General features: G+C 46.5%; 1 protein-coding gene across 4 annotated transcripts in view; it reads right to left on the bottom strand.

The window, feature by feature from the left end:
• Window positions 1-68: 68 nt before the first annotated feature.
• Window positions 69-16,289, bottom strand: part of INVS (inversin) — a 137,123-nt gene continuing 120,902 nt past the window's right edge. The window contains exons 14-18 of one of the 4 annotated variants that reach the window (XM_010808007.4): window positions 12,894-13,004; window positions 12,287-12,383; window positions 4,672-4,901; window positions 3,890-3,961; window positions 69-1,188 (exon numbers count right to left, since the gene is read on the bottom strand). In XM_010808007.4, coding sequence (XP_010806309.2) covers window positions 1,013-1,188; window positions 3,890-3,961; window positions 4,672-4,901; window positions 12,287-12,383; window positions 12,894-13,004 — 686 coding nt within the window. In that variant the 3' untranslated portion in view covers window positions 69-1,012. 4 annotated transcript variants of the gene reach the window in all.

Here is a 16,289-nt window from a genome sequence, read left to right as displayed (position 1 = left end):
GTGATTATTATTTTTGTTATAATCATTTTCACAATAATGATGTAATTAGCCAACTGTAAAAAAAAAAATCCAAGTATTTAACACTTTATTGTTTCCAGTCTCTTACAGTCAGGACAGGGGTGGCAGTAATTTTAAAACAGAAGCAGTCCTAGAAATACCTGTGAGCCTAATATGTCTACATTCTTAGTAGCTTTGCCCTTAAAAGATATGAAGAACCCTGTAATCACTGATTTTATTTAAACCAAATGTTCTTCAAGAGCTGGAATGCATAGTTCGCACAGTGCCAGAGGAAAGGCAATTTGACAAGACGGCTCACCTCTGCAGGTCAGGCAGAAAATAGAAGTAGGTTAAGGCCTGAGCTGGCGCCATGCGTGAAGGATCCAGTCCGTAGGCCTGCCAACTGAGGCCCTGGTGCTAGGTGCAGCCGCTGGTGCCCAGCAGGAGGAACGCCGCTCAACGAGAGGACGCGGCAGCCACCTGTGGCCTCCAGAGGCTGACGCGGAAACTAAAACGTAAGCCGTCAACCGTATACCTAGGACAGCCTTACGACCTCTAAAAGCAAACACTGGGTCATGACTCTGGTCTAAAAATTATAACAGGATGTGGTGTCTGTAATGAAGTCCATTGCATTTGACTCCAGAAAAGTAGTGAGCTGAAGGCAGTTGCTGTGGGCCAGGCTCCTCCCCATCTCACTTAGGTTCTTCAGACTGGAGTCAACAAAGCCAGGCTTGCACCAGCTGGCAGGGAGAAATCCCAACCCAGCAGATCTTCAGTGCTCACTTTTCTTAGTTCTGCGTAGAGTTATTATAAAGTCGTCTTTTCCAGTCCTACTGAAGTGGAGGCAGATGGGCAGTTCTGCACAGGTATGGACTACCCTGGTCCTTTCAGTGCAGCTGAAGAATTTACAAAACAGTGCTATGTGAGAGCAGAAGGAAAACATTTCTTTTCAGTTGTTACCACATTTTTAGGCTGATAAGGCTTTGGGATATTAAAGTTGCGTAAAGTGTAAAAGCTAATCAGAGAACTTGAAGTCTGCACTAGCTATCCGAGCCCCCCGGGCACAGTCTTCCTCCTTAGGCAGTCGAAGCTTTAGTTTGTTTCTTGATGGGTTAGCTGATTGCAGGTTGTAAGAAAAATTCTGTGATTTCCCACTGTTCTTAAGGAGGTGAATACACTGCAAGTTGCTCACTGTTAAATAACAGATACTCAAATTATTAATGCTGAAGGGCAGGGTGGGGAGGAAAAGGGGTTTAGGTTTGGACTACCTATGGGACCCAATAAGGTGATGGCTGGTTTATGGTAGAGACAGGATGACATCAGCCCCTCCTTTTCCATCCTCTCAAAGATACTTGACATCTTTTTAAGGAAGAACCTTGACTGTGAGGGGGCAGGTGCCTGAGGAGCTAGGACTGGAACGTAGGTCTTCAGTTTGCTTGAAATAACCACTATGATGCTGCTTTCTCTGCATCTCCTCTTAACACGACAGTTAAGACAGGATGCTACATTTGGAAAACTCGTGGTGCACTCAACCCTCTCACTTAACAAATGAGGATGCTGAGGCCCCGAGGAGTTAAGAGACACTGTGGAGGCTGTATTGCTGAATGTTGCTCCTAACTTGCTGTGAAGCAAAGAAGCAAGCATGAAAGGTGAGTAGTTTTTTTAAAAAGTTACAAAGGTAATCGTTCTCTTCTGTTTTTATTACTGTTATTCAATAAAGCTGAAGTGAACTGTTTCGGAACTCTGATGTTTTCTGGCTGCTTTGCTGTATATCAAGTCGTCTTGTCCCCTGCACACCCCTCTGTAGGTGCAGGGATATTCTGCATTCATACAGGGGGTACCATTTTTACTAAGCCGTGGTTATTCCATTCATTGGAACGGGATTTTTTTAGAGGAAGTTTTTAATGAGATGGACCCCAAATTTGGGACACTTCTCTCTCTCTCTCTCTCCTCTGATCCATTATTACGCTGCTGTTCTTTGTGGGTGTGGGTGGTTCGCAGGTGGGTGGGAAGACTGGGGAGAAGGCAACTGTTTCCTGGATGCATGTAAAGAAACAGTCCAAGGAGTTTGTTTCTTTGGTTTATCCAGCTAACTTTCTATTCCTTTTAAGAGACAAAAGCACTACTAACATCTCTCCTTGAGTTGAAGGTTAGGAGCCACAATCTGAACTCAGATCTGAGCACCTACAACATGCCCAACAATGCACTAAAGCTAAGTGAACAGTGAACAAAAGTCAGACATCCTTAACTCTATGGAATTCTCAAAGCAAAAAAATTAAAACTTTAAAAAAACTTTTTGGCTGTGCCTCAAGGAATGCAGAATCTTAGATCCCTGGAGTGGAACCCACACTCCCTGCAATGGAAGTGCAGACTGCCAGGGAAGTCCCTCAAAGCAAAAATTTCTACTCAAGGTAAAGACTAAAACAAACGGCTTGTCTTCCTTGGTTCAGTTGGCCATCTGTGATGCCATGTTGCAGAAACAAATATGTCTGTCCAAGTCATGCCCATTTCATGGAAATTTATAGACATGTATTCTGAATAAAACATGGGCTGCAGCTAACTAGCTTGCTGCTCTGCCCATCAGCCTTATTCACAGGTTAACGATTAATGTGGGTAGGTAGGTGGGCCTCATAAAACCTTTGTCCCCAAGCTTGGGTTCAGGAAAAGATTCTCTTCCGTCCTCATCTATTTTCAAGCCAGTGTAGGATAAACAAGCTGATAATTCATATATAGTTCTAAGAAACTATTAATGTTATTTTGTTTCTTCTGTCTTTAACTGTGAGTCCTTTAACTTAAAACCTCTTAACGCTGTTAAACATCTTCATTTTTAAAGATTTGATAGTCTTGGACTTTCTTGAGACAGAGTAAAATAACAAAATACCAAAAATGCTACATCTTAAAGTAATTTTATCTAACAGTTGTTTTTGAAACTATTCTTCAGTTCACTCAAGATAACTAGAGGTGTGTGTGGTTTTTTTCTTTCTTTTAAACCTAGAACTATGGGCCTGATTCCTTTGAGTTTCTAATTGCCCTGATCAGCTTGCCTATGTTACATGAATTGCCCAACTCTTATTAAAGCTTTGGTAGTAATTACTGTCCCCCCATCTCCAGATTTCTCCCCATCAAAAACTAAATGAATGTTAAAGTTCATGCTGACAGTCATTGTTCACCTCCCCAGCTGCACCCTGTTCCCGCCGGATGACTGGATCAGGGACTGGGGGGAGCGTGTTGCCATAGCCACCTATGAGAAACACTAGACTGGCATTAACTGCTGACAGCACTGAACTTATCACCCACGTTTAATGCTGGCATGAATGGAGGGGCCCTGAGTAAGACACTCTTGTCTTGGGCTAAAAAGAACGTTCCCTGAACTGCTCCTGTGTGAGTGAAAGTGTGGACAGTTGAACCTGAGCTGGACCTGCTATTAAAATGTCCTCCTGAAGTGGCCCTAAAAGGCAAAAGCCAGAATTTGTAGTAAAAGGACTTCGTCCCATCTTTGAGGAGGAGATTGTGGACCTTAATGGGAAACCAAAACATAACAAGAACTCCCAGGATATTACTTTAAAGAATAACACTATTTGTGCTTACCCCTCCTGTATGTGAACAAGTATGGTAAAGTGATCAGTAATAGGTGCCATTTATTATTTCTGCGGGAGGTAATGTTACAGTTTGGGGTTATAAAAATAACTTGTCTCCTCTGAAGAGGAGATGTTTATTGTGGTGATAATTCCATGAAAGGGGGATGAAAAACATGCAGTCCTGAAATCAACTGGCCATTGGAACCCCCTGGCAGTCTGCTCTAATGTCTCCACCTTTGGGGATTAAACAGAAAAGGGAAGTGTTTCTCACATGGTCTCCCCTGTCTGCTTTGCGCATGTAGGGACTGCCTTACCTGAGTTGAGACCCAGCACAGAGTGGGCTTTTGAAGATCTTGTGGGCTGACGTACTTTCCCTTCTTGAGAACCTGAAATCAACCAACAATTATCTGTTTTTTAACCAATGACAGCTGTAGCCTGACCAAGTGCTGAATTTTTGTATTGAGGTAAAGCCTTGAGTTTGCAGGTGTCCACCAAGATAAATTAGGTATGTGGAGAACCACATAGGTCCAGGTCTGGAGATTGTGCTACCAAGGCCACAGATCGGTTTGTGAAGGTGCCTTAACTTTTGTTCTCTCCATCGAGGAGTGAGTCAGGCACTTTCCAGAGCTGAAAGGGTTTCAGTACGCAGCAGTTTATTTGCCAAACAAGCATGTACTGTACTGCTTGGATCCGGGGTGTTCCCATAGACAGACAGCTCTGTGCTATCTAAGCACAGGGAAGGTCAGCATGAGGCAGGCAGGGTCGGCCTGGGTCTGGGATCCTCTAACGAGAATTTAAGGGGAAACCTGGCAGCAGTCTAGAGAGCTTGTGTGGTGAGGCTTCCATCAGGAGGCCCAGCAGACGATCTCTTGACAGTAAGGCTCTCTTGGTTGAGATCAGAATGCTTCATGAAACCAATTCCAACCCAGAGTTGCTGCAAGGGAGGCATAAACATGATGAGAATTCTCTTGGTGCCTGGCTGTTTAATAAGTTCCTACCTAAATGGAGGTTTGCCCAATGTAGTTAAATCCTGTTTCAAAATCGGAGGTGACACACTTCGGGGGTGCTACCATAAAGTACACAGAAGGACAATTACCGTAGATCTGCTTGAGCACTGAGTGCCTGGTGGGCTTGGTGCCTGAGCTGCCCTTAGGTGGACTCTTGGTGGTCTTGCTTACTGCCATGGTTTTTGGGGGTTTCAGTTCCAGTTCCTTCCTCCAAACCTGGAGAATCAAAGCCAGGCACTCTCGGTTCCATCTGTCCATATCTCTGGCTCCAAGCTGCTTCACGTGCAGGAGGTGCGACAGGTGTTTCCTGAGCTGGTAGCTGGGGAGTCAGAGGAGGGCAGAGAATTTAAGGTCATAGTACTGAGAAAACCAATGTCGCCTGAAGTTCCTAGAAGCTATAGGATAGTAGTTGCTGAACTCTTGTGAGATTCATTCAAACTCCCATTCCTAATTTCAGTGGCAGTATGTTGTATATGGAGTTCTGTCCCTGTCCATCAGTTATTTGCTGAACTAGGTATCACTTAGATGAGTCCTTGCCAAAGTGGGACAGGCCGATGTGTAAACAAATGAAGTATGAGAAGTACTATGTGAGAGCTAGGAGCTAGGTGGCTGGTGTTTGTGCTGGGTTTTAAGGGATAAGTGAAAGCTTGCTAGGCAGGGAAGGGCATTCTGGGTAGCAGAATTGACATGATTAGAGATGTGGGCATTTGTGCATGAATCTTTACTAGTGGAGAGATGTGTGCAAAGGATTATGTATGTGGTAAGGCAAGGAGGATTGGAGGCTGGGCCCCACTGTGGAAGGAACCAGCATTTGGTCAGGGCCTCCTGTATACCAGGCACCTTGCCTGTGGTTAAGTCTGAAAGTAAACCCGTAAGGTAGACGTTATGAAGCTGACAAAGGCTGAGTATAGAGGGGAACATCATCAAGATGGTGACATAAGTCCATTTTGACTGCTCCCCATCACAAGAACAGCAGCTAATATTCATGGATAAGACAGCAGTGAGAAAATCCTGGAACATGGGGATGAGGCTAAAGCACCCCCTGCTCTAGAGACCGAGACAGATTTAGAAGGGTAACCGTTTGAGCAGCTCCATGCTGACAGCATTGCCTTCCCCCAGGCTGGCACAGCACCACACGGAGAGGTCTGCCCTGAGCCTGCTATGCTTCCAGTGGGAAAAGAGCCCAGGGTGGACATGCAGCTCCCCCAGCATCATGGGTTGCTTCTTGGGAGCAACTCCAGTCTTACTCCATGGGGACTGCAAGGGACTCTGGGACTTAAGTACTGGGAATACAGTGATGTCAGAGAAGGAATGAGGGGCTTGTAACAACCAGCATAGGGATCTTGGCAGAGCCTGCCTGTAGAGTCCAAGTAGTAGTTAAAACCAGTAGCTCTGTTTAGACTCTGTAGAAACAAGATGGCAGCACAGTCTGACCAGGGAGCCCACTGGTGTTCAAGTTTCCCTGATCCAGTTTCTTGTACAAAAAACCTTGCTGGCCTTGGAGCCTAGTCTGACTCTGCCCCAGCAGGAGAGCTGAGTCATAGCCCAGCCCATGGCTGAGTGTAGTTTCTGGTCGCTTCCTGACCAGAAAGGCTGGCCAGACCACCTGGAAGCTGTGTAGCCCAGCAATGCTCAATGCAAAGCAGGCAGAGCCGATCATCCACAAAGCCAACAGCATTGTTCAGCCAGGGACCTTGGGGAGCAGGGCACCTTGAATCAAGATCACGAAGAAGCCACCTTTGGAACCAGTTCGTCACTCTGCCTGGGTAGGGAAAATAATTCCAAGCCCTACCAAATACAGCCTTCAGCCCGTCCAACTGGGGACCTCACCAGAGTACGCTCTTGAAACCCATCCCATAGTCCTTAGAGTAGCACTTGGAAAGAGGACTGCCCGTGGCTTTCCCCCTCTACAGAATAAAACTAGTGGCTGTGTCTGGCCAGGGAATTCAGTGCCCACGCTGGGGCATCCTATCCAACCAGAGCCGGAAGGTAAATCCTAGCTCTGCCTACTGCCAGTCTTGACTAAGTATGCCTGACCAGAGAAGCTGGGCAACTTGCAGAGCCCAACCTACAGCCTCATTTGAGCAGGGAACCAAAGCAGCAGTCCTGTCCACCCACCGCCACACAGTCTTAGAGCTTAGGCAGCGGCCTTGCCCAAAAAGAGAAAGCAAGTCCCACCTGCCCAAGTACATTATCAGCAGACACATCCAGAAACCCAAACTGAGCTCAGTGTTGAAGAACCGTCTCTGCCAAAGCAAACTTGTGAGAGGAGACTGCTTATTCAAATGCATAGATGCCAACATAAGGAACCAAAGATACAACTCCCCCCACCGCCAAAAAAAAAGAAAAACCACAGGTAAATATGATACCAAAGGAAATAATGATATTTTAAGATACTTTATATAAGCTTCATGGTAATCACAGGGGTAAAACCTGTACTAATTACACCAAGGAACATGATAAAGAAGTCAATGCAGATTGATACCAGAAGGCATCAAAACACAAAAAAGACGGTAGGATAAGATGGAACAATGGATCAAAAAAACAAGACAGCAAAACTGCAACAGTATATCCTTACCTACTAATAATTGGGCTGAGGTAGCACTAGTGGTAAAGAACCTGCCTGCCAATACAGGAGACGTGAGAGACGTGGGTTCGATCCCTGGGGTGGGAAGATCCCCTGGTGGAGGGTGTGGCAACCCACTTGAGTATTCTTGCCTGCAGTATCCCATGGACAGAGGAGCCTGGAGGGCTACAGTCCATAGGGTCACACAGACTCGGGCATGACTGAAGCAGCTTAGCACACATGTACCAATAATTATTCTAAATGTAGAAAATTTAAAACAGAACTACCATATGACCCAGCATTCCCACTTCTGAGTATATAACTGAAGGAGATGAAAGCAGTACACTGAAGAGATCCCTATATCCACAGCAGCATTATCTTAAAATAGCCAGGACACAGAATGTCCTATGGACAACAGATGTGTCCACTGAGGGATGAATGAATGAAGTTGTTTTATATGTACACACACAATAGAATACTGTACATTATATATGTATTATCAGTTCAGTCACTCAGTTGTGTCCGACTCTGCGACCCCATGGACTGCAGCATGCCACGCTTCCCTCCCTGTCCATGACCAACTCCTGGAGCCTACTCAAACTCACGTCCATCGCATCAGTGATGCCATCCAACCATCTCATCCTCCGTCATCCCCTTCTCCCACCTTCAATCTTTCCCAGCATCAGGGTCTTTTCCAGTGAGTCAGTTCTTCGAATCAGGCGGCCAAAGTATTGGAGTTTCAGCTTCAGCATCAGTCCTTCCAATGAATATTCAGGACTGATTTTCTTTAGGATTAACTGGTTGGATCACCTTGCAGTCCAAGGGACTCTCAAGAGTCTTTTCAAAACCACATTTCAAAAGCATCAATTCTTTAGCACTCGGCTTTCTTTACAGTCCAACTCTCACATCCATACGTGACTACTGGAAAAACCATAGCTTTGACTAAATGGACCTTTGTTGGTAATGTCTCTGCTTTTTAATATGCTGCCTAGGTTGGTCATAGTGTTTCTTCCAATATATATATGTATTATATATATATACACAATAGAATATTATTCTGTCATAAAATAAAAAGAAATGCTGCCATTTGCAGCAACACAGACGAACCCTAAAGACCTTATTTCAGATAAAGGTAAATACTGTATTATTTCACTTACATGTACAATCTTCAAAAACAAATCCAAAGAGAAATCAGATTTGTGGTCATCAGAGATTGGGGGAGAGGAGCTGGATGAACATGATCAAAAGGTGCAAACTTCCAGTTATAAGACAAATAAGTACTGGGGATACAATGTACAATGTGATGACTATAGTTAACACTTCTTTTATGACATATGTGAAAGTTTTAAAAAAGTAAATCCTGAGTTCTCATCACAAGGGGAAAAACCTTTTACCTATGTGAGATGATGGTGTTCACTAAACTTATGTGGTAATGGTTTTATAACATATGTAAACCAAGTCATAATGCTGTACACGTTAAACTTACTCAGTGCCACATCTCAATTATATCACAATAAAAATTGGAGGGAAAAGGCTAACAGAGCCAGGAGAAGCCAACATTCAAATCAGTGCTTGTCTAGTCCAGCAGCCAAACACTGCTAATGACTTGGTCTCTACTCTGTTCTTGGTGGGGATGCTCAGAGATTTCTAAGAACAGTGGCAAAGGTTAAGAGCTGAGTCTTACGAAGACCATTCTGCGGGAGGGTGGAGCCTGGGTGGGGGAGCGGAGGGGCACCAGGGTGCTGGCCATATTTACCTCTGGTGTTTTCCTTCCAGGGTTTATCCCATGTGCACTTCCGAAGCTCTTATTGAGCCCTTGGCTGTTGTGCAGCCTCCCAGGGAAGCTGCACCAGGGTTCATTAACCACAGCTGATTAACTCCTCCTGGTGCGCCCACAGGGAGCTGCATGCCCAGTCTTAAAATACACCAGATGGGACAGAACCTTCTTCCCAAGTGCTCGAAGCTCTGTGCAGTGCTTGGTGCAGCCCTTCCCTCCTGTCCTAAAGGCTGATCGCAGTACAACTACAGCAGTTCTTCCTTTCTTTCCCCAGAGCATGACAAACCATGGCACCCCTTTACTAGAATGTACCATGTTTTCAAAAAGCCAATTATAGAGAGAAGTAAGCGTTATGGGACAACACGGCTCCCCAGTTCAATTCTTCCATATCCCCTGCTCTGCGAGCGGAGGCTGGGAACCGAGGGGTTGGCTGAAGCTGTAACAAGCTGCCACCTCACTGACTCTGGTGTGGAGACTGAGTCTGTCCAATGGTCTCATGTTCTCAAGGAGAATGTGCACTCCTGGTTTGCTGAGAATCCAAACACACCCAATGGTCCCTTTCAGCCTGGGTGTAGGGCTCTTGTGATCCAGCTGCTCCTTGCTTATTTACTTCAAAACATGCTGGAGAGGAGCTGATGGGAAGTGCCTTACACAGCAACTCCTCGTCACCACAGCAGCTTCCCAGCCCAGCTTGTCCAGTATCCAGTTTCAACCTTTAAAATAGTCAAGCCTTGACTGGTAATAAAACTCACATTCTAGGACGAAGTTTCATTTTCTCTGGGTCCCAGGTTCAATCTGCTCACCCCGTCCGGCGTGTTTTCAGCTGGCCCGCCTGCTTCCCTGGGCATATGTCCTAGGACGGTGACCTGAGTTTATGGGAGCTCATGTGCTAAGCCTTGCTCCCCACCCCTGCCCTCAGGGCCCCTGAGGGCACCTCGGACACCCCACCTCATCCTGGATGGCACTGAGGGCTCCTGGGCTTCAAACAGAAGACAGACACGGCTGTAGCAGAATCAATGAAGGGGTTTGAACTGTCGCTTGGCACGGGACTTGGCACAGTGTGCAGCTTTCCAGAAACCCTTTGGGAGCTGATGTCCCAGGACTCAGAAATGCACAGGGTGCAACCAGAGGGGCCTGTGTGCCTGCCTCCCCAGGTGGGCGCACAGACTGGGAGTCCACTGTTCCTGAGGAGAATGACTGAAGGCTCATTTGCTGCTGCAGACACTGGCTGACAGGACCTGTCAGCTGCTGACTCTTCAAAGGAGCCAGAGGCCAGTCTGACAGGCAGGCCCTGCAGCTGGGGAGCAGCTGTGGGACCCGACATGGCAAGCCTCACAAGCTTGTCTGGATCCCAGGTTTCAGCTGAGATACTTAACAATAAGTTCCTCTGGGATGGTAGCCAGTGTACATCCTGGCAGAACACCCAAGATGGGGGAGCGAGGACCCTTCCTATCTGTGGCTTCAGAGGTCACCGGTCTGAGTGGAAGGCCAGTACTGGCACATACCAGCTCTGTAAGCGGGGCTGGCTGATATACCTCTCTGTGCTTGTCTCCTCCACCGTGGAACGGGGGAAGATGAGTGTCCCCGGTATCCCTCTCAGGGTTACTGTGAGGATTACCCGAGTTAATACACGTACAACTACTTATAGCAGTGTCTGGCGGGAGTGCCAGATGAAGGCAACTGCTGGTATTAGTAACAGTGATAACAACAAACCCCACAACATTATAAAAACATGTTGATGCAGTGAGACCATCCAGACAGCCTGCTCTCCAGCCTGTTCTGAGGTGAACAGCGTGAGGTTGGCCTGTGCCTCCATTATTTTGACCACGGCACACACTACCTTCACAGAGAACCTAAGGGAAAGATACCTGGACTTAAGTCAGTTGGAACTTCGAGTGCTGGATCTGATCATTAGCACCAGCCTTGTTTCTTGAGAACGTCTGCTTGTCTGAAAAACAGGGATACGAATCCCTGTCGTGTCAGCCTGTGGCATGGTTGGGAGACTGAGGAGATCAGGCACGAGGTGACTGTAAGCAGGAGCCTAAGCAGACAGGAAGATGCCCTACAGTGATGGCCGTGCAGGCCCCAGGCAGCTCGCTGGGCTCTGGGTTAGGAGACTTCAGCACAAAGATCCTTGAGGCTTCTCCCTGGACCTCCCAAGACACTCAGCTCTCCCTCTGCCAGCGTTAGGGTCTCTGGCACTTTTATCTCCCAACAGGGGCATTGATACATGGCACGCCCCTGCTCGCACTGATCTGCTTGCTTTGTTCCCCCATCAAGCTTCCTCTCTACCGAGGCGGAGACCGCATGGCTCCCACCTGCCCATGACAGTTCCGGCCCTCCCCCTGTGGGTGTGGTCATCACTGGAAGGCCTGATCTGGACTGGGGCCCAGGGAGGGCCTGCGATGTGAAAGGGATTATGAGACATGTGAAAACCTGAAGCAAAGGACTTCCGCAGTCTTCCCACACTTACACCCGGGTGTATTCGTCTCAGTACTTCAGGAAGCCCCTCCACCACTCCCAGCGCCCACTCCACTTTCTGAGCTCACACAGGTTTCTATGATGACTCAGTCACTCGATGCACTGTATCTAATGCCTGAGTAGTAAAGAGGGAAAATTATCTTACATGTGCAGTACTTTAGAACTTACAAAGCACACATTATCTCATTCCAGCAACCTGTCACAAAAGCAGGACAGGTTGCAGCAATTGTTAAACACCATTTTACAGAGGAGGAAACCGAGGGTCAGGGAGGCCATTGCTCAACATCGGATAATGTGTTAGAGCTTCACCTGAAACTCAGGCTTCCTGGTTTTTCATTTACACCCCACTATCTTGGGTCCTTTCCTATCATTCTGGGTAAAAACACCTTCCAAATAGCTTAATATAAATTATTAAGATCTAAACATGTGGGAATCTCATAGGTAGGCTCAGTAAAGTTGGCCTTGTCAGGCCAGCACATGCAATCCACTAGAAAGTATCACAGAGGGCTTTCCTGGTGGCTCCATGGTAAAAAAAAAAATCCACCTGCCAATGCAGGAGACACAGGTTCAATCCCTGGTCTGGGAAGATCCCATATGCCTCAGAGCAACTAAGCCTGTGTGCCACCACCACTCAGTCTGTGCTCTAGAGCACATGCTCTGCAACAAGAGAAGCCACTGCAGTGAGGAGCCTGCCCACCACAACTAAAGAGTAGCCTCCGCTCACCTCAACCAGAAAAAAGCCCATGCAGCCATGAAGACCCAAAGAAGCCATAAATAAATAAAACTGCATATAAAGAAAGTGTCCCAGAGCAGAGGGAGTGTCGCGTCAGGTGGAGGACAGCCACAGAGCCAGAGCTGTGGTGGCGCCCTGCCTTCATACCTCCTCCAGGCCCGCTGGATGATCGCCGCGGCCTTGTTCTTCCTGCGGAACAGCTCCTTCCTGCTTCTTTCTCTCTGGATGATCTGCAGCCGCAGCTCTACGGGGAGAAGGTCAATGTTCACAGTCTGCCCAGGGAGGGGACCAGGAGCCGGATCAGTCTCCTTGGGTAGCCGAGTGTCTTCAGACCGGGCCGATGTCCCCAGCTTCCTGACTCCTGATCTCAACACCTCTGTGCTTGGTGGCAAATCTGAGGAGGTCCCTCCTGCGAGCTTGTCCTGTGTCACTGTGTTCCTTGGTGTCCGGTGGTGGAGAGGACTCTGCCCAGGGTGGACCACTTCCCCCTTGGCACTGCCAGGCCGGCTGGACCCGGCCGGGGAGCGCCTCCCTCCTCTGAGCTCCTGGCTGCGCCTCTTCTGGGAGGCACGCATGGCCTTGGGTGCTGCGTCCTGCCGCCGGCTGGCTTTCCAATGGCTGTCTTGCTGTGGAAGGCTTGTGGCTGCCCAGCTGGGCTCCTCGCCTTCCGCATCGGGCCCAGCCCCCTTGACATGGGAGGGCTGCTTGGAGGAGCCTTTCCCCTTGTCACAGTGCTGCTCACCAGCTGTCTCACCTCTGGGCTTCTCAGCAGGGCAGACTCCTGGACGCCTGTTCCCATCACTGCCTTCGCTAGGACTGAAGTGGACACAGGCAGATCGGCCTTTAGAATGTTCTCTGGCTGTTTCTTGGGGAGACAAGGAAGAAGGGGAGGAACCATTATTGTCCAAAACTTGGAGGGCAGGGCAGTTCTGCCCACTTGTTCACCAAAAAAATATTCAGACTTTTCCTTTCGTGTCACCGTGATAGTGATAGTATGATTAGGAAAAATTGTTTAACTTCTTTTTCTAGTAATGGTAGGTTAGACAACCTGAAAGCCTTCCCCTATAGAAACCTAGAAATTCTGACTAAAATATAATAAACGTTATTTTAAAAGCACCACAGTGCCTTCAAGAAAAATAAAAGAAATCCCTGGGGGCCAGAAACAAACAGAAAACTGAGAACTCTAGTAATAAGCTTGTGAGCTGATCCAGCGACTGTCAGGCAGGCGGTAGTGGCGAAGTGGGCGATGGCTGGTCTTATTAAATAACGGATTGTTTTAACATCCAGATAAGAACAGAAGACAAGCCTTGCAGGCAGAAAGTTAACTGGAAACAGGACACTGCATGAAGTCAGGACTCATGAGACAGTAAACTCTTGGGAAATGATAATCCAGATAAAAATATCTTCCCAGCACTGCTGCTACTGCTGCTAAGTCGCTTCAGTCGTGTCCGACTCTGTGCGACCCCATAGACGGCAGCCCACCAGGCTCCCCTGTCCCTGGGATTTTCCAGGCAAGAGTACTGGAGTGGGGTGCCATCGCCTTCTCTGCTTCCCAGCACTAGAAGATGACAAAGAAATTTGTCTCAGCCTAGGTTCCAGATAGGGTAAAGGGTCATCCATGAGAGTTTGAAACCAAAGTGCTGTGCCTCACATAGGTTTGGTATTCATTTATTCTCAACCCAGAGGAAAAATTAATATAAAAATTAGTCTCAGGATGGTGGTATTGCAGGGGGCCTCATAGAAGCAAACACAGGCCACACAGAGGGGACCTCCTAAAAATAACTTTGCAATCCAAAATTACAAAATACACAAGGAAACAGCCTACTATGAGGGATAGTTAACAGAGAAAAATAACAAGATTAGATCAACAAAAAATGTCAACTAATAGAACAATGTGTACGTGCACATACATGTGCACAAAACACACTCATTAAACACACAAAAGAAGTACAAAGTTAGAGAAAAAATTTTTAAATAACTAAACATAATTATCTAAAATGAAAATGTTAGTCTTGAGGTAATAAACAGTGAAGGAACTTCTGCTTCTATAACGGCAGAATTAACGCATACTCAAAAATCTAAAAAATCAAAAAGCTAAAATATTACAACCACCTGTTTGACAGGTGGCGCTAGTGGTAAAGAACCTGCCTGCCAATGCAAGAGACATAAGAGACATCAGTTCAATCCCTGGGTTGGGAAGATCTCCTGGAAAAGGAAATGGCAACCCACTCCAGTATTCTTGCCTGGAGAATCCCATGGACAGAGGAGCCTGGTGGGCTACAGTCCATGTGGTTGCAAAGAGTCAGATACAACTGAAGTGACTTAGCATGCATGTACCTATCTGAGGCACTGAAGAGCTAACAAGGCCAAGATCCAAGAAAATCAAGTGACCAGGAGATGAACAAGGCATTTGGGGCTACATATCCCTAAGGAAATAAGCTCCTTGAGGTTTGGAGGACAAAACTTGGAGTCCAGATTCAGCCAGGGAGCACTGGATTGGACTCCTCGATGGCTGTTCCAGGGAGAAAAGGTGAACTGGCAGTGGGCTGACCTTTGCTGGCACTGAAAGCCGCACTCTGCATCAAAGCCCCACTCTGCATCATCTCAGTTCTGGGACTGCATCATGGTGACCTTGGATTGCTCTTTCTCCTGAATGCCTGGCAGAAGTCAATGTAAATCCACCCTGGAGGAATTATTAATCATACCATGCTAGGCTTTAAGTCATTTCTCTAATTTTTTACACTCAATGGTCCAGTACTTAGTGAAAAATATACAGGGAGATGATACAAGAGAAAATTGAGAGAAGAAGAGAGGGAGGGAGAACAGACAATAAAACAGACACACAGGTCATTCAGACGTGTTTTCAGAAACAGACTTTAAAATAACTATTCTTACGTGTGGAAGAATATGTATATTCTTCATGTATGAAGGAATGGTATATAAGAAAATAGACTTGCATCTGCTCATGTGTACAAAACAAATATAGAAGGATAATCTGAAGAGACTAGACCCAATGGAGTGGGGAAGTGATAAAGAGATGAGGGAAATGCAAACAGTAGCAGGATGAGGCGGGAGAGACGCCTTCCTGAGTGAAACTTCCTGTACCGCTCTCTCAGACTTATTATAATGTTTCACATGTACCAAAACAAAATTAAAAAAAAAAAACAGTGAATCAAAATAACAATGAGATACCACTACACATGGTAAAAATCAAAAATACTAACATCAAATGCTGGTGAGGGTGAGAAGCAACAGGAACCCTCCTTCATTGCTGGTGGGATGCAAAATGGTACAGCTGCTTTGGAAGACTGGTAGTTTCTTAAGAAATAGAACATATTCTTATCATACAATCCAGCAATCCTGCTCTTTGGTATCTTCCCAGATGAATTAAAACCTTATGTCTACCCAACATCCTGTACATGGGTGTGTATAGCAGCTTTATTCATAACTGCCCAAACTTGAAGCAGCCAAGATGCCCTTCAGTAGGTGAACATATAAATTGTGCTATATCCAGACAATGGAATATTATTCAGCAATAAAAAGGAGTGAACTAAAAGGAAATGAGTTTTTAAAAAATGAACGTGTACCAAAAAGAAATGAGCTACCCAGCCACACAGAATATTATGAAGTGAAATATTACTATCCTTGCATGAATAGTACTAATACATATTAATAAGTGAAGGAGGTCACCATGAAAAGGCCATATACTGTATGATTCCAACTATATGACATTCTGGAAAAAGGGAAAATTATGGAGACACTAAAAGGCTCAGTGGTTACCAGGCGTTCAGGAAAGACAGTGGATTTTTAGGGCAGTATGACAGTTAATGTAATGTCAACTTGACTGGTGTAAGAGATGCCCGGAGAGTTGGTAAGACATTATTTCTGGGTGTGTCTGTGAGAGTGTCTCTGGAAGAGATCAGCTTTTCGATTGGTAACCTGAGTAAAGAAGACCACCCTCACCAAGGCAGGTCGGCATAGTCCCATCTATTTAGGGCTTAAACAGAAAAAACATGGTGGAGGAAGGGTGATTTTCCTTTTCTGCTAGAGCTGGGACACCCATCTTCTCCTGCCCTTGGGCGTAGGTGCTCCTGTTTGTCGAGCTTTTGGACTTGGGCCAGGACTGGTACCAAGGCTCCTGGGTGGCTCG

Source organism: Bos taurus, chromosome 8 (assembly GCF_002263795.3).
Source record: "Bos taurus isolate L1 Dominette 01449 registration number 42190680 breed Hereford chromosome 8, ARS-UCD2.0, whole genome shotgun sequence".
In the NCBI taxonomy this organism is placed as follows: Eukaryota; Metazoa; Chordata; class Mammalia; order Artiodactyla; family Bovidae; genus Bos; species Bos taurus.
The sequence above is the reverse complement of the archived record's forward strand: the minus strand, read 5'-3'. Positions and strand labels throughout refer to the sequence as shown.